This window comes from Protopterus annectens, chromosome 1.part2 (assembly GCF_019279795.1).
Source record: "Protopterus annectens isolate FY-2018-M chromosome 1.part2, PAN1.0, whole genome shotgun sequence".
NCBI lineage: Eukaryota > Metazoa > Chordata > Ceratodontiformes > Protopteridae > Protopterus > Protopterus annectens.
In genome coordinates this window covers 674,895,954-674,922,097 of record NC_056727.1, presented here as the reverse complement: position 1 = coordinate 674,922,097, position 26,144 = coordinate 674,895,954, and the positions used below count along the sequence as shown (strand labels likewise).

At 38.4% G+C, this 26,144-nt stretch overlaps 1 protein-coding gene across 1 annotated transcript in view; it reads right to left on the bottom strand.

Annotated features, from left to right (window-relative positions):
• The window catches only part of SDCCAG8 (SHH signaling and ciliogenesis regulator SDCCAG8), a 1,727,915-nt gene that overhangs the window by 1,222,283 nt on the left and 479,488 nt on the right, over positions 1-26,144 (bottom strand). Inside the window, exon 6 of the mRNA XM_044058322.1 lies at positions 14,786-14,935. Within this exon, the coding sequence (XP_043914257.1) occupies positions 14,786-14,935 (150 nt within the window). The remainder of the gene's footprint in view (positions 1-14,785; positions 14,936-26,144) is intronic.

The window sequence follows — 26,144 nt, the reverse complement described above, 5'->3', positions numbered from 1 at the left end:
ATGATGTCATAGTGGGCCTAGCCCCTGTGTCCTTGAGGTGGGTTTCACATAGAAAATATTTTATTTATACCTATCTTTAAAAACTTCTCAAAATATATGTTTAATGATTAAATGTATACAAAAATCTTTAAACCATGCATTAGATAAAAATCCCATGTTGTGCCATCCAAGCAAGAGACCTTAGTTCTTAAAAAGTCTATTCACAAGTATTCAGAATTTATATATATATATATATATATATATATATATATATATATATATATATATACATACATACATACATATATATACATACATATATATATAGAGAGAGAGTGAGAGAGAGCGTGTGAGAGAGTATTTTTAAATAAAACCTATCCAGGTGTTAAAAACATTTTCTAAGAATCAGTAGTCTAGCTGTTTAAAGTGATCAGTAAGGGGGAGTCAACTGTATTCAAAAATAGGAGGGCGGTTGTCTAAGTTTTGTGGCATTTTCGTACATATTTCATCAGATCTGCCAGTAAAATAAAATACAATAAAATAAAATAATATAAAAATAAAATAAAAAACTTTCCATGTCAGTGCAATGTATATCAACCAAATCTAAATAACTATGCAATTTTTTAAATAGTATCCGTGAAATAAAGACCAAGGTTTTCTTATCATTTGGGGAGACTTATATGTTGGTGCCTTTCATGTAATAAATTAGTCTAAATCCCATCTTAAACCTGTCCATATATGAGGATCCTGATTGCATTAGTCAGTTTATTATTACTTAAAACAATATTTGAACATCATTAAAACTTAGATTCGCCGAGTTAATGGCTAATGTGTTGGCCCTTAGAACAATGGGAAAGTACAGTTGTGTACACTTACCATAAATGTAGATGTTCGAGTGTATTCACTGTTGCAGTCATTACATCTGGGTAATCTGCTGGCAGGTTGCCCTCAGTCGGCCTGAATAACAAAGTCTTGGGTCCTGCATTGGTTGCTGTCTCCTCTTCCATGACGTCAGGTCGTCAGGGGTATAAAACATGCAGCTGACGCCATTTTATTCAGTTTTTCTTGCCCCAGATGTCAGGTACCCCCCAAATGGGGAGCAAAATTATATATATATATATATATATATATATATATATATATATATATATATAAACAAAAATATATGTAAATGCACTTTTAGCAACATAAACTTTACCTTCAATTAACAGCAAACACACCACAAAGGCTTTAGTATATAGTGAAGGAAAGAAAAGGTATAGAAAAGGGGGATGGCAGGTGGGTAACCCGGACTGCAACAGTGAATACACTCGAACATCTACATTTATGGTAAGTGCACACAGCTGTACTATGTTCTTCATGTTTCACTATTGCAGTCATTACATTTGGGTAGAATCCCAAAGCTATGGATGGGAGGATGGAACTAAACAGAATTAGGAGCGGCTATAAGGCCCTGCAGAACTGCAGTGGCAAAGGCTGCCCAGAATTTGGAGAAGAGAGGCAAATTATAATGCTTTGCGAAGGTATGAACAGAGCTCCAAGTAGCAGCCTCTAGAATGTCTTTGGTTGGAACCCCTCTGAGAAAAGCTGCTGAGGTAGAGGCAGCCCTGGTGGAATGAGACCCAATCCCCCTTGGGCACAGGTTTATCATGGTGCAAGTAGCAGAAACGAATGCAGTGACTTATCCACTTAGAAATGGTCTGCTTTGATATAGCCTTCCCCTCTGACCCTGCAGCAAATGCCACCAGTAGTTGCTCAGACTTTCTTAGAGATGTGGTCCTGTTTAAGTAGAATCTTATTTGTCTGTGTGCGTCCAATGAATGCAGAATCCGCTCCCCTTGTTCTGCGGATTTGGGTAAAAAGTTGGCAGGTGAATTGTCTGGTTAAGAGCCACACTGGATACCACTTTAGGCATAAAAGAATGATTAGTCCTGAGGGACACCCTGTCCGGATAAAAAATAATAAAAGGCTCCACAGCCATGCGAGCCTGTAGTTCTGAAACCCTTCTTGCTGAAGTGACTGCCAAGAGAAATGCTGTTTTCCAAGACAGAAATTTTATATCCACAGTAGCTGCTGGTTGAAAAGGAGGCAGGGTGAGTTTTTCCAGCACAAAATTGAGGTCCCATGCAGGAGTTGGTGATCTTTTGGGAGGCCTTAAATGTTTGGCCTCTCTAAGATACTGTTTAAGCAGAGGATGAGAAAAGAGGGGAGGCTCTGTGTTGTAATGAGCCGAGATGGCGGAGGCATGGATTTTTATTGAAGAAAAAGATAGGCCCTTGTCAAGCATCTCAGTCAAATATTGTAAAATCTGAGGAATATTGGGCTTTGCTGTGTCTGTTCCTTGTGCTTGGTTCCAAGCACAGAATCTCTTCCATTTATCAGCATAAGATTTTCTAGTACTAGGCTTTCTAGCTTCCAAAATGACATCCATCACAGATTTACTGAGAGGTGTTGTTTGAATAATTAAATGATCAGCCATGCTGCAAGGTTCAGAGTTTGGAGCGGAGTGTGCAAAATTTGATTGTTCTGCTGAGACAGTAGATGAGGTATTTGAGGCAAGTACCAAGGAGGAAGTTGAGACATATTCCTTAGAAGTGGGTACCAGTGTTGGCGAGGCCAGTCCGGAGCAACAGGGATCATTCTTGGTTTTTCCTGTCTGACTTTTAGTAAGACCTTGGAGAGAAGAGGCAGAAAGGGAAAGGCATAGACTGATAGGTTTTTCCAGCTAAAGGATAGGGCATCCACTTTCCATGCTTTTTTGTGATGAGTTCTTGTGCAGAATTTGTCCAAATGATAATTTTGGGGAGAGGCAAATATATGTCTTGGCTCCCCCATTTCTGTGTTGCCATGCTGAAGATTTGTGGGTTCAGTTTCCATTCGTGTGGGTCCATAAGATTTCTGCTTAGGTCGTCTGCTAGAGTATTTTGTTTTCTTGGCAGGAACTGAGCTTGAAGATGTATTTGGTAAGTCAAAGCTGTGTTCCACAATGCCATGGCTAGTCTGCAAACGGGGTAGGAATGTGTATCCCCCCTGCTTGTTTATGTACCACATAACCATGGTGTTGTCCGTCTATCAGTAGTTGTCCTGGATGAAGTAAGTCCTTGAAGGCTGTCAGAGCATTCTGAACAGCCAGCATCTCTTTCTGGTTGATATGCAGATGCATTTGTTTTGGGCTACATTTGCCCTGAATGCATCTCTCCGTCAGGTGGTCCCCCCAAGCATAGTCTGATGCGTCTGTAGTTAGGGTTTGGGTGGCAGGGGGTAGAGTGAGTGACAGTCCCTTGTTTTGGTAACATGTCTCTGCCCACCAGAGAAACTCCTGTTGTAGGCAGGGAATGAGAGGAATCATTGTTTCGAGACTGTGACAATGTTGGCTCCATAAAATTAGTAGAATGCAGGATGCCATGAACCCCAAAGCCTGCAAAATTTGTCTTGCAGATAACTGAGTTTTTGTTGCCATTTGTTTGAAATATATTGTCAGTCACCTTTGTTTGTCTGGCGTAAGGTAAGCCATCTGGGCAGTTGTATTCAAGCTTGCACCCAGGAATGTAATTATTCGAGAAGGTACCATTTGGGATTTCTTTTCATTTATTGTGTACCCTAGGCATGTCAGAAGCCTTTTTACAAATGCCAGATGTTGAAGAAGAGGGTCCTTGTCCTCTGTTTGAATGAGACAGTCATCCAGATAAGGATAAATTTGTATGCTTCTGTCTACAGAATGCAACTACTGGTGCCAGGCACTTTGTAAAGACCCTGGGCGCAGTAGATAAGCCAAAGAGCAGTGCAGAGAATTGGTAATGCAAAAAACCTGCCTTGAAGTGGAGGTATCTTCTGCATGATTCCCTTATTGAGATATGCAGGTATGCCTCTTAAGTCTAGAGTCACTAACCAAGCATTCCTGCCCAGCATAGGCAGTAGCTGTTGCAAAGTCAGCATTTTGAATTTTGGAATATCCAGGTACGTGTTCAATATTGATAAGTCCAGTATTGGATGACAAGAATGGTCTTTTCTGGGTACCAGGAAAAGTCTTGAATAAAAACCTTGTCCTTTTTCCTTTTCTGGTACTGGCTGAATAGCCCCCATATCCATGAGGGACATGACTTGTTTCTGAGCCTCTGCCCATTGATTTTGTGGCAGATCTGGCCATCCGTTTGGAACTGGCAAAGTATGGAAATGAAATCTGTACCCCTGAGATACTATGTTCAATACCCACTTGTCCTGGGTAATTAACTGCCAATTTTGAGCATGAAGTGCTAGTTTTCCCCCCAAGGGGGCTGCCAAAAAATAAGTGCTTGGTGGTGGTAGAGGGAAGTCAATGAGACTGCTTACTATAGGGTGGTGCTTAGTTTCCTCCAGATTTGGAGGTGGAGGCACCCCATTGCTTTGACCTGTAAGAACCCTGTGATTGGTATCTGGAGCCTTTTGAGTGCCTGGATTTGCCTTGAGTGGCTCTGTTGGACACAGGAAAGGACCAATTTTTAGTAGGCCAGTGCCTACTAAACCTGGGTGGCTGCACTTGCAAGAAATCTTTTACAATTTGCAGAGATTTAGCTTTATCTTCCATTTTCTTTAAAACCTCTTCTGCCTTATTACCAAACAGAGTATCATGCTGCAAGGGAGCATCCAACAATTTAGCTTTAACATGATCAGGCAGGTTTTGCTCCTTGAGCCAGGCATGCCTTCTAATCACAGATCCAGTTACTGTGGCCCTACAAGAGGCCTCAAAGGAATCAAAACCACATTCCAAAGTATGCTTTCCAACTTGTTCTGTTGAATGCAGTAAATCCCGTAGCTCTATTTTCTACACAATCAGAAATCAACATAATTTTCTGTTTCAATAAGCCCATAACATGCTGTTGATATTTAAGCTTATGAAACGGGCAATTTAAGGCTCTGATTGCCAAGGTAGCAGATGTATAAAACCTTCTTTCCTCATCTATCCAGCACCCTGGAATCTCTATCAGAAGGGGTAGGATTTTTGGCTGTAGAGGCCTTTACACCCTTGGGACCCTGAGAAATAGTCTCTGGATTAGCAGCAGGATTTTTGAACAGAAATTTGTGGGAGTTGGGAACCCTGTAATATCTGTCTGGCTTACTAGGAGCCGGAGGTAGGGAATCAGGAGCCATGCTTGATTCCAAAAACACATCATCAACAATGTCTAATACAGGGGGTATAGCCAAAGACCTATGTTGAGGAAGAAGGAAATCCCTAAGCCTCTTTTTAGATTCAGAGAAGTCCTGACTCTACAGTGAAAATATTCCCTTAAAGTATGCAAAGTCTCTCCAAAAGAGTAATCCTCAGGAGGAGATGCAGATGGGATGGATTCCTCTGCATCAGAATCCTCATAGGGTGGAATAGAAAATTCCAGATCAGAAGAGGAATCAGAAGAAATGGAAACCTGATCTGAAGATTCATAATCAGTGCCTTGCCTAGGCCTCTTAGCAGGGGGGGTTGGGAACCCCTGATCAAGGTAATTAAGTCCTCAGCCATTTTGATCATCTGTTTTTTAGGCATAGGGGCCTGTGCACGTGGTTCATGCGTCAGTTATTTAGACATAGAAGATGTTTTTGACCTTGTTTTTGAGGCTGGCGTCGGTTTAATATAAAAATGTTGAGGTCTGAAAACACCCTCAGAAGCCGCTGCCTGCTCAGACCCATCCAAGGGAGAGACATCCGCGGGTTCAATACTCTGAGAATCTCGTGGCATATCGGACTCTGAATGGGTCTTGGTATAGGCCTGCGACTCAAAAGTAGTGGGTATCAGGGGCTGCGAAAGCGCCTCACTGAGTACTGGCGAACCAGCGACTGGCTTAGGAAATGCTTCGTAGTCAGTTTTGGACCTCGACTGTCTGTCTCTGTATTTTTCTTTGCATTTTTTGTGAACTCAGGTAGTCGGATTGCTAACCAAAGACATTTCAGGATAATTAAATCTTGATCCAAAATATTTAGAAGCAAAACTATACCGACACTTAATAGTGCGTTGGTTAAATTTAGCACAAAACCGACAGCAAGACACGTTATGATCTGGGCCTAGGCAAGGAATACAGTACAAATGAAAATCCTTATGACGTATTTGCTTCCCACGAGTAATGCAATTATTAACATTTACTAACATCGGTAAGGAGCAAGAAAAAGTTTCCCCAACGGGGTACTTAGCTTTAGGTTGAAGACTTCTGTTCTCATACTCGAATGTGAAAATTTCAGGAGTCGGCCGACCGGCACTTGCGAACTGCTTCTGCTTCGGGCACCGCATGGCAAGAAAGACTGAATAAAATGGCGTTGGCTGCATGTTTTATACCCCTGACTACCTGACTTCATGGAAGAGGTGACAGCAACCGACGCAGGACCCAAGATTTTGTTATTCAGGCTGACTGAGGGCAACCTGCCAGCAGATTACCCAAATGTAATGACTACAACAGTGAAACACAAAGAACATCAGCCATTTCTCGAGTGATTATGAAATTTATGGGGAATATTGGAATCACCAAGGGCAGGTCTCTGGGGAAGCCTGCCAAAAATCTAAAAAAAACAAACAAGCAGTGAACTTGGAGAGTAAACTTAAATCAATTGAAACTATAAAAGTTACACATTTTTTAGTTTTAAGTAATCGAAACTCGTGAAGCAGTTGCAGTTGTGGTTCCTAATATAAAACACAAAAATATTCATACAATTATGCCATGGCAGCTAGGAAAAGGCCTATCCAGAACACAAACAAAGGTTACAAACGTAGATATGACAGCTCCATTAACAAAGTAGCACATGCTTAAGCTTCACACAAGTATTACTAAAGACGTTAAGATAAAATATGTAGCAATGCAGTCATGTAAAAGGTAATAACTGTAAAGAATAAAGACTATTGGTAGAACAACTTACATCAAGCATTGATCTTGCTGAGGAAAACCACAAGAGAACTCGGACTGATTAGACAGTGAAACCAGGACTGTCATATACAAATAATGTAAAACAAGCCCTCCAAAAAATAAGATAAGGAAGGAGGACAAAAGATTCAAGTGTGCAGAGGGTGAATGGAATATAAGTGTATATAAACTACTTAGTTAAGCATGGAAACAGACAACACATGTAAAAGTTCATGACACAAGAAGCAGCAAAGTGAAGATAAAAAGGACTACAGAAATCAGACACTGTGTGAGTCAATTAGCCTGCACACCCTCAGTGAGTATGAGCATACACTGACAAGTTGATACACAAGGTAAGTTTTATGTTCCAAAGAAAACACCACAGAAAAACATTTTCAAGAATTAAAAAATTGTATATATAATACTAACCAATTAATTGATTAAATCAGAATGGAGAAGGGCACAGCAGGGCTTTTTTAGCAGTTAAAATAGATTAATCCAAACCCAGACGTTCTCCAATCACTTGTCAAGTGGAAGGGAAAACAAATGAGTCTAAAATATCACTTGCAGTTCTGTAAGTCTTAGCAAAGTCATGCAGTCAATAAACAGTTTAGAACTTAGAATTACATTTGAATCCATACAGCAGAAGGGCTGAAGCAGCAAGTACCTTGTGCAGTTAATTATTTGTTGGACCCCGTCATATACTGTACTTGCACCATTCAAGTTGTTAATTAAAACAAAAATGTTCCAGTGTTGTGCAGAGTAAACTGGGTTTTGAAAACAGCAAGGGAAGCCTCATAACCAAACAGGGAGTGGCTAATCAGAGCTAATGGTTTAAATCAGAATGGAGAGGAAAACAGCTGAGCTTATTTTGTAGTTACATTAATCCAAACCCATAAGTTCTCCTCAAAGCCCTTGTCAAGTGGAATGGAAAAAAAAAAATATATATATATATATATATATATATATATATATATATATATATATATATATATATATATATATATATATATATATATATATATGTATATATATATATATATATATATATATATATATATATATATATATACACAGACACGAAAATTCATCTTTGCACACACATATACATATAGTACAGTAAAATAATTAGGAATCTTTATAGTCTGCGATAAGCTAAAACTGGAGCTTGGCATTATGTGAACACTCCTGAAGTTGTAGATAAACCAAAAGGTAATGCAAATAGCTGATATGACCCAAACACAGAGATCCTTGGAAACTTCCAGAAGCTTGTGTCTAAGATAGTATGGTAATAAGCATCTTTCAAATCCAGCATTACCGGGCAACTTATGGGAGCAATGTTGGGTAACAGGTTCTGTAGGGTCAACAAAGACATTTAGAAATGAAAAATCTAGTACTGGTCTCCAAGATGCCTCTTTCTTTGGTACCAGAAACATTTTGGAATAAAATCGTTGCCCCTTTGCCTTGCAGGCACTGGTTCTATGACTCCTCCAGTGTGCAAAGACTAAAGAACTTGAGGAAAAAATTCTGCTTCATTCAGAAACAGAAGAGGGGAATAATTCCCCTGAACGTTTTTTGTAAACAATGCATTCTGTAACCCTTCTGCACCACATTTAGCACCCAGGAATCTTAAAACAATCTTTTGCCAAAGGGGAATGTTGTAGACCAATTTGGGTGGGTCAGATTTCTAGAGATATTAGCTGAAAGAGAGAGAAGGGGGAGAGAATGCTAGCACAGTCATTCTTTAGTATTGTTCTGTCCCCAGTTTCTTGTTGTCCTTTCCTTCTGGACATCTCTTTTTAGCGCCTTGTATGCCAGAGAAAGGCTGGTTTTGTTTATTTGGCTTATTTTATGAAAGAGGGAGGTCTACACGATCTACAGTGGGTTATGTGAAAAATCTTAAAAACTCCCTGAATCAATTTCCCCCTTTCATTGTAATGTTTGAGAATTCGTGTATCAGAAAAGACAAAATACCAAATCTAAAACAGAATCTAAGGTTTTAGACTCTACCGTATCAGCAAGCTTTTGGTTAAATACCAAAGCACATCTCATCAACACTACAGCAGTTGCAGTAGCCCTATACACAGTATCTGCACAATCAAACACACTCTTCAAAGCATGTTTAGATAGCAGTGACAGGGTAGAAATAGACTGGTTCAATAGGGAGCTTTCTTCTGTGGTAAGAGTGGTAGCCAAGACCCACAGACTGTTCATATTACACAGCAGAAATGTCCACGTATATGCCTGTTAATTTAGAATTATGAAGGCTAAAGTGGAAGAAGAAAACATTCTTTTACCTACATGGTCCAACATCTTGCCTTCTTTGCCACCAGGAGGAGGATTTGTATTGAGTACCAGTCTGTTGCCAGCATGAGATGCAGTAGAATTCACTGCTGGATCAAATCTATGGTGAGAGAAAAACATTTATCAGCTGAGGCACCTTACAGAGTTTACCTGCTTGTTAGAGACTGACAGCTGGGTATTAGGATGATTACAGACAGCAAAACACACACCTTCTAAGGCTGCCAGTGTAAACGGACTGGGAGAGGAATAAGGTGTATCCATTTGTAACATGACACAGCATCACCTCAATTCAGGGGGGACCATCTATTTGGTAAAAGTACCTATTCATCCTGGCTATGGTCTGATTAAAATAAAATTCCTCCTTATGAGGATAAGAATTACTATCTTCCTCACAATCAAAGAGTGGGGCTTTAGAATCTGTAGAAGTCCCATCTCTGTCAAAGTCAGAATCATCAGACCATGTTTCTTCAGGAATTTCTTTACATGGACTGCCCACCTATAAAAGCTTCTGTGTATTTTTGCCTGTAATGCCTGCCTTGTCAAAGTAAGGAACTCATTATACATTACTTCAGAAGAACAGTGTTTACTCTTTTTTTTTTTTTTTTTCTTAAAGGGAGTTCTAGTGGAAGAAGACTGACTTGATCTCCTGCTCCAGTTACCCCGAAAAAAATCTCACAAAGTACCTCCCCGACCTAAAGAAGATTGTTCTCCCATGCCAGTACTGGACACTGGAGCAGCTGAAAAGGATGCGGCTGTCCCCAGTTCATGATGGCCAAAAGGAATACAACAGAGGAAGATGTATAGGAAGGTATGTGGTCTGAGGAACAACCAATGGCCACTGCAGGTTCACCAACTGTCAGCTGGGTACAGACCTTGTCCATGACTATGGCAAGAGCTCCTCGGTAACTGATATTTTTTTCTAGTTACAACAGGAAAATAAACAGCCCGAGCAGTCTAAGTATCCATGCTGCAGCTGGGAAGAACAAAAAGCAGCACATGTGCACTCAATACTTTTCACAGTTCTTGTATCATAAAAAAAGTCAAGCAGAATACAAACTCCCTGTCCTACAGTGCATTCAAATACTAAACACATTGACAAAAAAGCAATATGGCAGGTAAGTTATCCCAAAGTGAGCATAATCATTGCACTATCACATACATTTCCGCCAATTCCACTGTAAACTTTTTTTATCCAAAAAAAGTCAACGTTTACACAAGCTGTACATAATTTCTCACAAAACTAACCCCAAATACAATGACAAATACCTCTGAATAAAAATAGCAGTATCTGACAAGAAACTTCAGATACTGTAAAACATACTAGGTTTCTTATGGGGGAAATACCATTTTAATCAAAATATAAAACCTATAATATTTTTCTTAAAAGGGCAATCATTTCTGCATGAAAGGATTTCCCCCAGTGGGAACTTATCTGCTAGAAATGAAGCCCTTGGCCAACTACTGCTCTGGTGAAACCCAAAAGATCCTTCTTCTTGAGATAGCAAGAAAAGTACTGAAGAAGTCCTTCACTCTGAGTGAAGATTTCCCTCCATGGGATTTAGCCAATCAGCAGTCAGAAAGAAGGTGTGGATGGGAAGCCAATAAGTAAATATTTTGTACTTTAGCTCTTCATCCAGTGAGAGCAGCATACCACTCCAGTAAGCAAACTTAAATAAATAAAATGCATAGCTTTTGTGAAAAATTATATGCAAGTACTACTCATGGGGTCTGGTACTTCTCTCTAAATGGTATTACTTCAGAAGTCAAAAACTCTAAAAGTGACTGAATTTCTAACAGAAACATTCACAAAAGAAGGGAGAGTTATCTCTTTCTCCCCTGTTACTAATGTAATTGATGCTTTTTGTTCAACCTATCTGACATATTGCAATACTCCTGTAGTGGGAATCTTTGAGGTTTAATCGCGGTTAAAAATCAATGGCTAAATGATCCGTTTTATTCTTTTCATTTTCCTTTTTTGACCTGATCTTTTTCTCAGTTTTCTACATGCTCCTTAGAGTTTTCTAACACTTCAGAAGAAGCTACTTTAATTTTTACTTACAAGCTTTACCTTTTCCAGATTTCTGACTTAATAGCCTGTATAGGGTAACTTTTGTAATTTCTGTTTTCTGTACAAGACAACATCATGAGTTTTAATAGCCTTATTTTCCATTAAAAATACCACAAGTACTGTCAATTTAGCAATATCGTGCTGAGAGTCAAGGCAAAAGATGCACTGTGAGTAAAAGTTTTTAGGGGTGGTTTGTCTACTACAAGCCTGCCTTCTTGCAAGACTTTTGAAGGGAAGTCACACCACTTCAGCTTTCTCTCCAATAACACTATTTCCTTAAAGTATGTAGCAAGAAGCATCTGAACAGAAAATACAATCCACAACTCTGAAGTTAACAAAGACTGATGACAGAATATGTAGCACTGCATTTATATGGAGTACGTGCAATTTTAGGACAGCAGCAGCAGCAGTACAAAACATATATTAATGTCACATCAGGGATCTATGAAGGCTGGAAAAAAAAAACAGACCGGCAGCATATAGACATAGCCAAGCTGAAGTCCATTTAATACACTAGTTCAACAGTGCAACATTGGGAAGATTCTGTCACTCCAGTCATCTCCAGGATAAACTTAACAACCAGTGTCTCTCAAAAGAAAGGCCTACAGATGGAAAGCTACTGAAAGAGAAAGATTTACTATCTCATCTGTTTCCTGGAGTAGAAGATTATGAAAGTAATAAGGACAATCTTATTCTTCTTTTTATCCTAGTCCCATTCTTGTAATCTCACTGATTTCCCGAAGGGGTGGAGAAAAATCATTGCATAATAAACAAAACCACCGTGCAACAATGAGTATACACCAATGGCTCTGCACAACCAAGACAGACTGGCAAGCAGGTCAAATGCTGGCTCCAGAAAGGCAAAATGTAACACAGGCTCCTGGATATCCACCATCACATGCTAAACAGAGGCTCAAAGTTCAGAGGTGGCACACAAAAACATGCTGACCTAAAAGAAGGACCCGTATGGAAGAAGTCAACACTCACCAGTTTTGTCCAGTCACCTGTATGGATTCAGACGTGAAGAAAACTAATCCTCAAAGCCAAATTCTATCTCACGGATCTTTGTCAAGGAAATGGTTCAATCCTCATTTTTATGCGAGACCATCAAGCAACAGCAGGGAAGCAAGGGAAGATAGCAGCTAATCCCTACGTTTCATTTGCAGTAGCGCTTGCTACACAGGAGCCTATCTAACCTTGTGCACATTCAAAGACAAAAGTCTACATGAAAATCTCCTATAAGAAAGTGACAAGCCACACAAAGGAGCAAAGGACATTGCAGGAAATGGCAGACTTTTCAGTACACCCACATTGGGAGCCTGTGAACTGGTCAGTAAGCTCTCTTAACCTCTTCCTGTTCTGCTTCTGTCTGAGTTTTCAAAAGGCTCTCTAGAAGTTCCCTCACAAAGCTACAATGATTACTGTCAGGTGGCTGCTTATTAATTTAAGCTCTGAAATTCTCTCAAGACTGCCAGGTTGTGGGTTTGATGCACTGTCTGTATTGATAGTTGTACGGATTCAATATCCAACAACTGCAGGAACACTCAGAAAGTCTATGCTTCTTAGCCAGTGAATTTAGTATGTTTTCAAAACATAAATATTAGAAGAAGACAAATTATGCAGATGGAAAGAAAAAGGGACTATTTAGCTTCAGACCCTCTTAAATAGAGCACAGGAACAGTAAGCATGGTTCAGAACAGTTCAAGACCTCATGAGAATGATGACTTGAAATATTTGAAAAAAAAAAATGTTGGACTGCACAACACGGATGTTAACTTAGTACAGTAGGTGCCCCAAACTAAGATCCTAAGTTCAGCAAAATCACTAAGTTCTAGGACATGATTTAATATTAAGAGGTATTAATAATTTAAGTATCAATTTCCCTTTCTGCAGCCATAGAATAATGGATTTCAGATATTATGCATACAAAACATAGCTGAAAATGGCAAAAGTACATCAGCATATTCGTCAGCAACCCAAGAATACCAGCTGCTGAAGTGCTGCACTAGTGTACAGCACACAAGACTCAATTAATACCCCATACAGAGGAAGGGATACCAAACACACTGCATGGAAAGGAGGCATGTTGTCTGTCAAGCAGGCTTTTAATGAAATGGGAATGGAGCCTTTTTCACAGATTCTCATGTTTTTCAAAAACGACTGCTCAACTACAAAGAGATGGACATCAGAATTACAGAAATTTATACCTAACCCAATGTTATATAATATCAAAATCAATTAAGAGTTGGTACACTTACAGATGCTAGATGGGTCTATATCAGCAGTTCAAATGTCTGAACGCAGTAACATCGAACTGGGAAGTTCTAAATGTCAAAATAGCAAAGCCGCGAACACCAAATTATTTCCACGGCTTTGCTATTTCCTCCACTGTGGTGCGATCTCGGAGTTGGTATATTTAAGTAGGGGGGGGTGTGTGGGGCACAGCCCACCACATTAGGAACTGTTTAAAGTGTACGTGTGTTTTTTGGTTTTGTACCGGAACAGCAATTTTTTTTCCCCTGGGGAAAAAAAAAAAAAAAATCGCTGTTCTGAGTGTTCGAAATTCTTGCCTTTCGAACTTCTGGGCTCGACATTTATGTAGTCAAACTTATTGAAGTTCGACTATGTGATATAGACCCATGCTAGACTGGGAGGGTTACTTTTTTTTTTTTTTTTTTTTTTTTTTTTTATTAAAGTCAGCTATTTGTCATAACAGTTTTCAACATGTTCAGCCACAGACCAATGGGACAAATTAGCAGTTTTGTGACTAGAAAGAAATGCATCCAGATTAATCATCAAATGCAATGATGAGAAACAATGAGCCAATAAAGATGGGTCACTGAGGTGACACATCACCATACCATAACAGCCACCTTTTCAAAAACAGACAAGTCAATGAAAAGCACCTTGGGTGTTATACAAGGTTATTGACTTTAAGGTTAATGAGATGACTACAGTGATTTGCAGTCATATATACAGTTCTAGAAATCTCAGTTGGAATGCAGATCTCATGAAGGTTAGACTATATTTACTGTGTCTGCGTCTCTTATCAGGTCTCGTGATATGACTGGGTGAGAAAATTACCAAAATGCATAATGACCTATACAACTAGCTGAAAGACGTAGACAACCATGTAAGATGAATGCTAGGCATACATGGTAATGATAGCAGGAACATTTTGAAAGAGCATCTAGGAAGAAAGTACATAAAAATGACTGCATGACATAGCTGACTTTTTAAGTCAAGAACTGAGGAAAACAAAAAAAGATATGTTTACTGACGGCAACCAACACACTTGCTACCTTGGGTAGGAAAGTGCAGAATCTCTAACATTTGGACAGCGTGGCTATGTAGAAGAGGAGTTCCAGACTACATACGTCTCCTCCCTACTGGTGTTTCTTGATAATTGGTACAAGCATGGCCACTTTCACCAGTTACTTGGGGCTGACTGCATGAGTATGTGTTGTTATATGCAGGGTAGCTCTGGCGTTGTGTATACTTGAAATATATGCTGTACTTAAGCAAACAAGAAATTTAAACAAAGACAAACAAGGCACATCATGTTAATAATACATACCATTTCCAGATGCCATTTTTCTAAATCAGAAGCACCTGCTTGCATTTGGGAGTGGCTGGCAGAAACGTGATAGTCATGTACTGCTGGCTGCTGGGCATTTGGATTTCCGGCAGCATCTCTTTCTGCAGCAAATGAATTCTGAGCATTGATCTACAAGGAAAATAATCATATCAGTTTCTAAAGTAACTAGAAAAAACCATTACAGAACTATAGTAATAAAGGTAAAATAAAGGTGAACTACAAAATGACAATCTGCAACCTTCCAGAAACATATATAAATACTTAATCTGTAGCATTTATTTGTGCTTCTGTCAATCTCGCACCACTAGAACTTGTCCAATAGCTTATAACAGACACAAATGTATTTTTACCCTTGTCACAATTTAGCAATAACCAAAAATGTAAAATTTCCAATCACAGCAGAACTGATAAATCACATTCCTAGCCTATCCATAACACTAAAAAACTGTGATAATGCATATATATAAATATTATCTTTTTTAATACACACACACACACACTATAGATGTGCTTCAATGTAATTCAGTCATATCATCTAAAAGCCTGATAGCCAAATGGTCTGCTGATGCAGACTTTTTCCAAATACAGTCAACTGATATAAACATGACAAAAAAAAAAGGAGAATGATGGTTTCAAAAAGTGTAAAAGTAAAATATTAACAAAAGAGAACAGAATATAATATTCATATACATTAAATACATTACACATAAAATCAAACTTAGATGACATAAAAAGTGGTAATCAGTATGGACTCCATGAAGATAGAAAAGACTGATGCAGTGCATACCAGTACACAATAAGATGATAGCTAGTAGGTAGTTGTACATATAAACTAAGATCAGTAGATCCTACTTTTTTTTTAACCCCCCCCCCCACACCACATGGCAGCCACTAAACCCTCTCAGCCAACCTGCCCACTCATTCTCCATCTATCATGTCAAGACCCAATTGAGAGGGGTCATCATTTAGGAAGCCATCAGGTGTTGCTGATTGTTTGCCATCGTTACCCTAACTTCACTGTACAAGACAGTCCGGTTTAGGCATGCAATGGGTGTCAGCAAGCGTGTGTCCACTTGGCATTACAAGTAACGTTCTCCATCCACATAAACTTGCTCTTCCTTGAAACAAGTGCTACCCTGAAGTCACCAGTCTGCACCAAGTGTTCAGCCACAAAATTGTGTGCCTCACCTATGTACTTCCATATCTTCCCGCAAAAGTAGAGATGAGCCATCAAAGCCATGCTACTTTTCACCCCCATACTAGCTCCAACAGGCACCCAGGTTGTAACTGAATTTTGGGTCACTTGGCTTCTGGTCAGGAATGTATCCCTCTCTGCTAACTGACTTGACTGTCAGTAGATCCTACTTCTAACAGAACTTCTGTTTTTGTTAATTTTTTTGCTGTCAGAAATCATTTGCCATTTATCTTCAGTAGCCTGAAAAGGTAGGTGTTTGGAGTCTCCTTTAAATTTTACATCACGCCATGTGTTTTTATTAAGACATTTATACAACAGAAAAATCTCCTTTACCTGCAATATGAGTGAGTTTGGGATTCTGCAGCTGACAGTTTCTTGCCTTTGAGAAAACTGGGACATTTTAACAGTAAAAGTGCTTCATTTAACATTTCTTGCAACTGAAATTGAGAAAATTAAGAGGATGGTAGCTTAAATACTCCTTTTAAGAGTGTTTATGAGTGACAAGTACATAATGGGATGATGTTGAGTCAAAAGTAAATATTTATGCACACTTATTAAGACACACCATTGACTGGGACTTCTTTTTAAAAGTATGTCTGATTTTGTTAGTGTATATTCCATTTTACATTTCTTGCATTTGAAATGAGCAGACTAAGGGGACAGCGGCTTAAAATACTTTACTTATTTATTTACTGGCATTTGTTAACCAAGAAAGTCCACTCTTTAAAGATGTTTATGACTAACAATTACTGAGTGGTCTGACGTTTAGTCAAAAATATATATTTGTGTGCATTTACTGACATACTACCCTGTAAACTGAATACATTCTTAAATACTGGTATATATATATATATATATATATATATATATATATATATATATATATATATAGATATATATATATATATATATATATATATATAGATAGATAGATATATATATAGATATATATATATATATATATATGGGTCTACATTGAATCACCGAACTTACATTTCAACGAAACCCACTAGGCCAAGAGCACTTATCCAAAAAGCCGTTCAACCGAAAGCACAGACTGCCGAAAACATTTCCCCGTGAAAGGAAACATTTGGCCACCACGGTGAACCTTGCCCTTTTGTCAGTGTAGTGCGATCTCAGAGTTGGTATATTTAAGGAAGGGGGTGTGGGGGGCAAAGCTCCCCACTTGGGTGGGTTTAATTTTGGTCCGTTGAGGTTTATTTGAGGTGGCAAAGTGGTTCTTTCACAGGGAAAGGTTTTCAGCAGTCCGTGCTTTCGGTTGAATGGCTTTTCAGAGAAGTGCCCTCGGCCACGTGGGTTTCAATGAAATGTAAGTTCAGTGATTCAATGTAGACCTACACACACACACACACATTATATATATATATATATATATATATATATATATATATATATATATATATATATATATATACACACACACACACACACACATACATCTCTATTACATATATACATATGTACATATATATGCCTCCCCTCTACTCACTAATTTGAACAGATCCATTCTTAGCAAACTCTCCAGCTGTTTTAACCATATTACTAGATTTGCAACAGGCACAGCCTATATGACCCACCACTGTCACAACCCAAATCTTCTGGAGTGGCTAGAAGGGACTAGCCTACTTCAGTACAACCAGCTTATCATTGCCTATAAAGTTCTCAACCACCCTGACAATATGCCTGCACTTAAAAATATCATCAACCCTTATAGCAACCTGAGGTCACTTTGCTCTTCTAATAAACTACTGGTTCAAATATCCAAAATCAACAACTCTGCTGGGGACTCTCTGTCTGCTAACTCTGTTGGCAAAACTTGGAACTCTCTTCCTGCTGATCTTACTCTTGAACCCTCTTTTACTCAGTTCAAAAAAAGCCTCAAGCTATGCTGTAAAACTCACTGGCTATGTCCTTGTTCAAAACCCAACTAGATCCTCCTCTATAGTTTGTAATCATGTTACATTGCCTAGTCAATTTATCAACACTGTTTTAAAAATGTATGATTATATTAACTGCTTGCTCAACTGGAGTCTGTAAACTGTGTGTAACTTGTAATAGTTTTGTGATTTTTTACTGTATGTTCTACCTTGGAGCTTTTCTCCCTGGGCCTCCAATGAAAATGGACATGTATCCAGTCGGACGACTGGTCAACAAATGTAAAATAAAATAAATAAATAAATATTGTATATATTATATACAGTGTATATAAAAAGTATACACATCCCTATTAAAATGCCAGGTTTTTGTCATATAAAAAATGAGACCACAATAAATAATTTCAAAACTTTTCCCACCTTTAATGTGGCCTATAACCTGTACAATTTAATTGAAAAACAAACAAATATGTTAGGGGAAAAATATAAAAAAATAAAAAATGTACAATAAGCTGGTTGCATAAGTGTGCACACCCTTAAACTAATACTTTACTGAGGCACCTTTCGATTTAATTGCAGCAGTCAGTCTTCCTGGGTACACACCTGCCATTAATTAAAGAGACTCTGATTAACACCAAATAGAGTTCAGCTGTCCTAGTAGGATTTTCCTGACATTTACTCAGTTGCCTGCTACAGCAAAAGCCATGGTTCACAGAGAGCTTACAAAGCATTAAAGGAATCTCATTGTTGAAAGGTATCAGTCAGGAGAAGGGCACTAAAAATTTCCACAGCATTTGATATACCATGGAACAAAGTGAAGACAGTCATCAAAAAGTGGAGAAAATCTGGGACAACAGTGACGTTGCAAATAACTGGACGGACGTCCCTCCAAAATTGAAGAGACAAGATGAACAGTGGTCAGGGAGGCTTGCCAAGAGACCTACAGCAACACTGAAGGAGCTGCAGGAATTTCTGGCAAGTACTGGTTGTGTACTACATGTGACAATAATCTCCCGTATTCTCCATATGTCTGGGCTGTAGGGTAGGGTTGCAAGACAGAAGCCTTTTCTTGCACAGAAAAACATCCAGGCCTGGCTAAAATTTGCAAAACAATACATTAAGTCTATCAAAAGCAAGTGAGAAAATCTGTTATGATCTGATGAGACCAAGGTTAAACCTTTTAGCCACAATTCCAAAAGGTACATTTGGCGCAAAGACAACACTTTGCATCACCAAAAGAACACCATCCCCACGGTGAAGCATGGTGGTGGCAGTGTCATGCTTTGGGGTTGCTTTTCTTCAGTTGGAACTGGGGCTTTAGTCAAGGTGGAAGAAATTATGAACAGTTCCAAATACCAGTTATGTTTGGCCCAAAACCTTCGTCTGCTAGAAAGCTGAAGATGAAGAGGAATTTCACCTTTCAACACGACAATGACTCCAAGTATACATCCAAATCAACAAAAGAATGGCTTCACCAGAAGAAAATTAATTTTGGAATGGACCAGCCAGAGCCCAGACCTAAATCCAATACAAAATCTGTGGGATGACCTGAAGAGAGCTGTGCACGAGATGCCTCGCAATGTGACAGATTTGGAGCACTTTTGAAAGGAAGAGTGGGCAAATATTTCCAAGTCAACATGTGCCATGCTGACAGACTCCTATGCAAGAAAACTGAATGCTGTAATAAAAGCAAAAGGTGCTTCAACAAAGTATTAGTTTAACGGTGTGCACACTTATGCAACCACCTTAATGTATGTTTTTTTATTTTTTTATATTTTTTCCCCCAACAGATTTGTTTGTTTTTCAATTGAATTGTACAGGTTATAGGTCACATGGGTGTGTACACTTTTATCTCCACTGTGTGCATACGTATATGCATGAATATGTATATATATATATATATATATATATATATATATATATATATATATATATATATATAGTTATCACTGCCCCTTCATTTTTTCCCTCCCCCTTCCTCACTAATTAATGAGCTACAACCTAGTCTTGCTGGCAGCCTGCACTTTCCTAAATTGCTCTTTCCAGCTACTACTACTTCTTTTGGCTTTTCCCAGTTAGGGGTCACTACAGCGAATCACCTATCTGCTCATGGTTGGCAGTGTTTTACAGTGTTGAGTTGCCAGCCCGGCACCCAACCTTCCATGGAAGGCGCACACACTCATGCCTAGGGCCAATTTAGAGTATCCAATCAACCTACAGCATGTCTTTGGGATGTGAGAGGAAACTGGAGCACCCGGATGAACCCACGCGACCACAGAGAGGACAATGCAGACTCTGCACAGAAGGCACCCCAGCCGAGGATCGAACTAGAGAACCTCTTGCTGTGAGGCGACAACACTAACCACTGCACCACAACATGTTATTCTAAATTGGAACATTTATTTTTTGTTGTGGGAATGGAACCTGTAATATGGAATACAATGGAAAAGCATTTCTAACTCAGACTCCTTAAATAAAAATCACTATATTTTTGTGCTCCCCTGAAAGATTATGGAACAGAAGAGAATTTACACTATGTAGCTCTTAAATCAACACACACTATCAGTACACATTTATAAGGAAACACTTTGGTACTTCTGAAGTTATACCATCATGTTCATTAATTTTCAGATGTAACATCAGGAAAGCAACTCCTCCAAAAGTTGCTGCACATCAGTGATATGCTATCAGCAGAAAGACAGGACAGGACGAAAGCATAAATGGCTATAGGTCTGTACAGATTTTTGATTATATAAATTTTAAAAAAGTACTCCTGCAGAGTAAGATATCCACTTGCAAATATTTTGCACTCCTTCTTCATTACTACAAAAATGAAAACATATGAAAACATCAAGTCCTTATTGCTCAAACCTGGTATTTTGTATGCTTTTTGTCAGTATTTTCAGTTTAATTATCCATCTCTGCCTATATAAGCAGTTATATATTGCTTTGCTTTTCCCTTTTCCAGGTCCTGAAGTTTCACAGATAACTACTTTCTGTATTACTATTACATCTTTCTACTCTTACTGTTTTTAGTCTACTACTCTTAAAACTGCATAGTCTAGATATGATTTTGCAATTACACTAGTAAGCATCCCAAGTTACTTGTGTGCAAACTCTAGCAGTGTCAGCTTCATTGGCTGTTTCTGGTCATGCACTAGCCCCTAAGGCTTTACTAGTTTTAGTTGCTTTTACTGTTTGCAAAATATTTACATCGGTTTATCTTCGTAGGTTCATAAAAGGTTAGTAGTCTAACAGCCCAAAGGCCTTTACAAGCTTAGCCATATTTATCCCGAGTTGCCACGATTGTCGGTGGTTAGGTGAGTAAAGTTCGCAGACTTAAGGGTTTATGGTAGTTAATACTGACTTCCTCTATCCAAGAGGGACATGGGCACCATCCCAGGAGTGAATTTGCAGTCACCCATCCATTGATCTAGGTTGTGTTTGAAGACAGTCAGGGAGAGGTTCTGTTTCACCTGAATTGGAAGCTTGTTCCAGAGAAGTGCGAGTCTCTGGGAGATGCATCTATCTCTCCAGAATGACCTGTTCATGTCAGAGGCTAGGTTAACATCCCTGCAGCGAGTACCCTCATGCAGTTTGATTTACGAATATGTAGCATTTCCATCAGGGCCAGGTCAGATACTGCTCTGTAGGCCAGCCACAGGTCACCCCTTAGTAAACTGGAAGAGACAGAATACAGTGACAGGGCTTTCAGACATGTTTTGTGTGTCCTATAATTTTCTTGGTGAGAAACCTCTGTAGTCTTTCCATTTGCTACAGGTGTCTGGTGAGGTACATGCAAAAGGGAACATTGTACTCAATTACTGGTCTAATAAAGGTAGAGTAAAATGGAATTATAACATCCATAGATCTAGATGTGATGCATTTACTTATAAGACGTGCCACACAGAAGTATTTCCTTAGTACTGTGGATATGTGGTGGTCAAAGTCCTGGTCGCTAGCAGCATGAGTACCTAGATCACATACAACTGGGTCTGTGCTTAGAAGGGTACTATCTATAATCTAATTAGCAGGGAAAGGGAATAATAATGCATTTCATTTTGCATTTAATTTTAATCGGTGGCTCTGGCACCAGTCATTTGTCTGCAGTAACCCTGTCTGTAGTATATTAACATCATCGGGAGACTTGGTGATTGCTCCCAGTTTGCAATCGCCAGCGAAGTTGGACAGTCACAGGCTGTCCAAGTTTGCCTGGACTTCTGAGAAATATATTCCAAACAGTAAGGTGCCCAGCACACAACCCTGTTATATGCCACTGGTTACTGGTCTTTTGCTAGAAGTAAAGTCATCCACTTTGATAGTATGTGTTGTCTCGGTGAGCTAGTTGGCTACTCATCTGGTAATATAGGGGCTAATTTGCAATTGGGAGAGTTTACCTATAATACCAGGTTTAACAGGCATGATCTAACTTTACCAAATCTGAACTGGGTTGGGTCCAGAGTTTGGAGATTATCTATGTCCTTGTTAATAGGCAGATGATGAGAGGATAGCAGAGAAAAAGACATGTTTAAAGAGAACGAAGAATGGAAAACTGGGTTATGTTTGGCTAGTGGGGTAAGAAGTTTTAGGGGTATACACTAGAAACAGGATGGTGATATGAATATCAGAAAGAAAACATTCTATGCAGATGAAGTAAAAATATAAAAAAGGTGCTAAAATTGAAGAATTAAGGCATCAGAGAAAGAGAGAAGGGCAACAGACCATGGATAAGTGATGGGTGGTGAGAAAACAAAAAGCGATGATAGTATACATAAATACGAAATAATGGAGAATGTTACTTAGTCACTAGGATTTTAAAAACAAGATACAAGAGCTTTATATATTTGGGCACAGAAGATTTCTGTGAAGTGACTTTTCAAACTATTAGTTTATAAGAAAATATTTCAATGAGGTAGAAAAAAAAGACAAGTGACTAAACCTTGGAAAGACAAAATTAATATACATATACATTTGGACTGCAACTAAAAGAGAAATTACACATACAATTCAGGATTTCTGATATTGATGTATTAGAGCTTAAGCCTTTTTTATCTGCTTGCAAAAGTGCACATGAAATTAAGAAAAAAACTTTTTTTTTTTGGACGGGAAGTGAGATGCTTGGGTAACAATTAAGGGAAAGTGCAACATATTTTTAATGTAATACCTAGGAATGGAAAGGGGGTGGGATGCGAGATATTGTGGTCAACTTAAAGCCTGTTTTTTTCTGTGGGGACAAAAGACAGTTAATATAGGATTATGAAAAAAAACATGCAGTCAATGTGGGGAGAGGGGACATATTTGAAAGAATTGCAAACCAGAAAGTGTAGGAAGTGCAATGAGCCCTGACACTTTTGGTTGGAATGTCATAGAATACAAAAAGAAAAATAATTAGATGAACAAGAAAGGTATTCAGAAATAAGGCAGTCTGGGGACAGAAAATTTAGAGAAACTAAATGGAGAATGTTACTGGGAAGACAATGGAAGAAGAAAATATATTTAATGTGGAAAAGGATGAAATAAATGTTGGTGAAAAAATTTATAAATCCAAGAAACAAATGTATATGAAGCATTTGGAACTGATGAGGGAGAAGAGGAAGATTTTGAAACAGAAGACGAATAAGAATAAAAAAATGAAAAATCACCTGGAAGAATAGTACTTTTATTTTCCTTCACTTTAAAATCTGGAAGTAAAAAAGAAGCAAAAATGAGAAAGGATGATTTAGCAATATTAGCATCAAATGTTAATAACAGGTGGCCGCAGTGGTGCAGCGGTTGGCGTTGCCGCCTCACAGCAAGACATTCTCTGGTTTGAATCTCAGCTGGGGTGCCTTCTATGAGGTGTCTGCATATCCTCCCTATGGTTACGTGGGTTTCCTCTGGGTGCATTGGTTTCCTCCCACATCCCTATGAAATGCTGTAGGTGGACTGGACACTCTAACTTGGACCTACATGTGTGTGTACCTTCTGTGGAAGGCTGGGGGCTGAGCTGACAACACATCATAAAACTCCACTGACAATCATTCTGTGGACCGTTGTTCTGCTGTGGTGACCCCTAACTGGGAAAACCCGAAAGGAAAAGAAGAAAGAAGCATTAAATATTAATAACATTCAAAATGAAATCACTAGATGGATGGTTATTGAATGGTAAACAAAGATAGTTATGGCAATAATATGTTTAGTGGATAAAAGGTATATGATGAAAAAAGACAGAATTGATGCATTATGGAGAAAAAAATGTATATGGTCAATAGGAAATTAAACATGATCAGGTATAACAATATTGATAAGAAATGGAATTAAAATATTAGATGGTACAATATTAATAACAGGAAGAACAGTGATGTGCCACATGAGAAAAGGTGACAAGTGTAAAAGTATTTGTAACTTATACGTGTATTAATGCGAAAGAGAGGGAAAAAAATGTTTGAAGAGCTAAAACGTACGTTCTGGTGAACAGATCTACAATTATTGTGGGGCATTTTACTTGTAATTTAAGGGAAAATAACACTGAATAGTCAGGTGATTAAAGAAGTTATTTAGTATGGAAATTTGAAAATATGTGGAAAAATGGAATGGACACTGAGATGATATCAGTTATTGCTGTCTGCGCCAGGCAGAATAGGGCAGTGCATGTGTAACATATGCTAGCATAGCTAGCTGGAGTTTTATGTCGTTTAACTGTCACACAGATTTTTACGGATTCTTGTGTTAGAAGTGTATCAACAGTGTTATTGCAACTGATTAAATGTGTATGTTTAAACAAAGAATGATGGAAGGGAAAAGTAGAAGTTTTTGAAATTGTTCTATAGCTTTCAGATACTGCAACAAATCTTAACAAATCTCTGAGTTGGTATTAAACCAGAGTCAGTTGATCAAATGTGATTTCATTCTATAACTAGCACTGAGAGGATGGAACTCGCACTGCAGTTTTTGTTTTCTTTTCTTTGGAACCTGATATAAAGATCTATGTCAGTTATCACAGACAGTTGAGTGCAGTTCAGTTCAATTTAGTTTTGAAGCTCGTCACCTTACCTTGTGGAAGTAAGCATCTCAGCATCCTATTTTGCCTTACTGTATTAAGTTAGCTAGTGAACAGTTATTCTTTGACAAGTCAGGAAATACAGTGAGATTAGTTAAGTACTGTTTTTCTGCATCTGTGGGAATCTGTTCAACTGTGTTATTTTTATTTCTCCTAGAATGAAACTCTGGTGTTTATTATACTTAGATATTTAGCATTCTCATGTTTTCTATTTTTATTTATTATAAAATATTTTTATACCTTTCATTGTGGCTGGTCTTCTAGAGAATACTTTAAACATCTTGAGAAAATTTGTGCATATTTTAAGTGATGCCTTGCCCACTCCGAAAAGCCTTGCTGCTCTGGTTATACTGTACCATTTATACTAGTATTGATTTTACTCAGTAAAATTGGATACCACTGCAAGAGTCTTACAGTGGCTGACTGGTGGCAGTGTGTTTACCTTATAATTGGGCAGAGTGGGCACAGCTAGTACATCTGTGCTAGCCTTTCCCAGAAGTGCGTGTGAGAAAATAAAATATGCAGGTATGGAAGTGTCAGTTACTTGGAACTAGGACACAGTACTGATCTGGAGAGAAAGAGAGTCCAGTCCCAGGTCTGGAGCATATTCCATGTATGCTCCTGGCGGAAAATGTGCTTGATGCAGGGAGCTGCAATTAAAAATACTGTATAAATCCATTCCTGTTCTTAGTAACCATCTCTTGCTGGTGTCAGTGGTGAGGATTGAGGCTCCTTGATTACTGGCCCAGTGTAGAGAACCATCACAGACACAGCAGAGAGAGACATTTAAAACTCAGATACATTATGTTATATATTCAAAATATATGAAAAAAAATAAAAGGAGGACTGGAAATTGCTGAAATTTCACACAATACAGCTGTTTGGGCAAGAATAGGTTAGGATAAGAATATAATGAAAGATAGTAAAGGAATAAAAAGATTAACTGGTAAAGTTAGCAATGGAGAAATGGAGGGGGAAGTACAAAACTATAGAAAAACATGACAGAGAAAGATTTTTATGGGAATTGATCATTTTGGTGGACTGTATATAAAAAAATACAAGGAGTTTTTTTTTTTTTTTTGAGGTAGAAAAACAGAATAAAATTAAAAATAAGAAGGATTATGATAAAGTTATATAAGCATTTGAAAAAGAAGTGGGACGGGGGGGGGGTAAACAGGATAACAGAGACAGAAATGTATGTGAAAACAG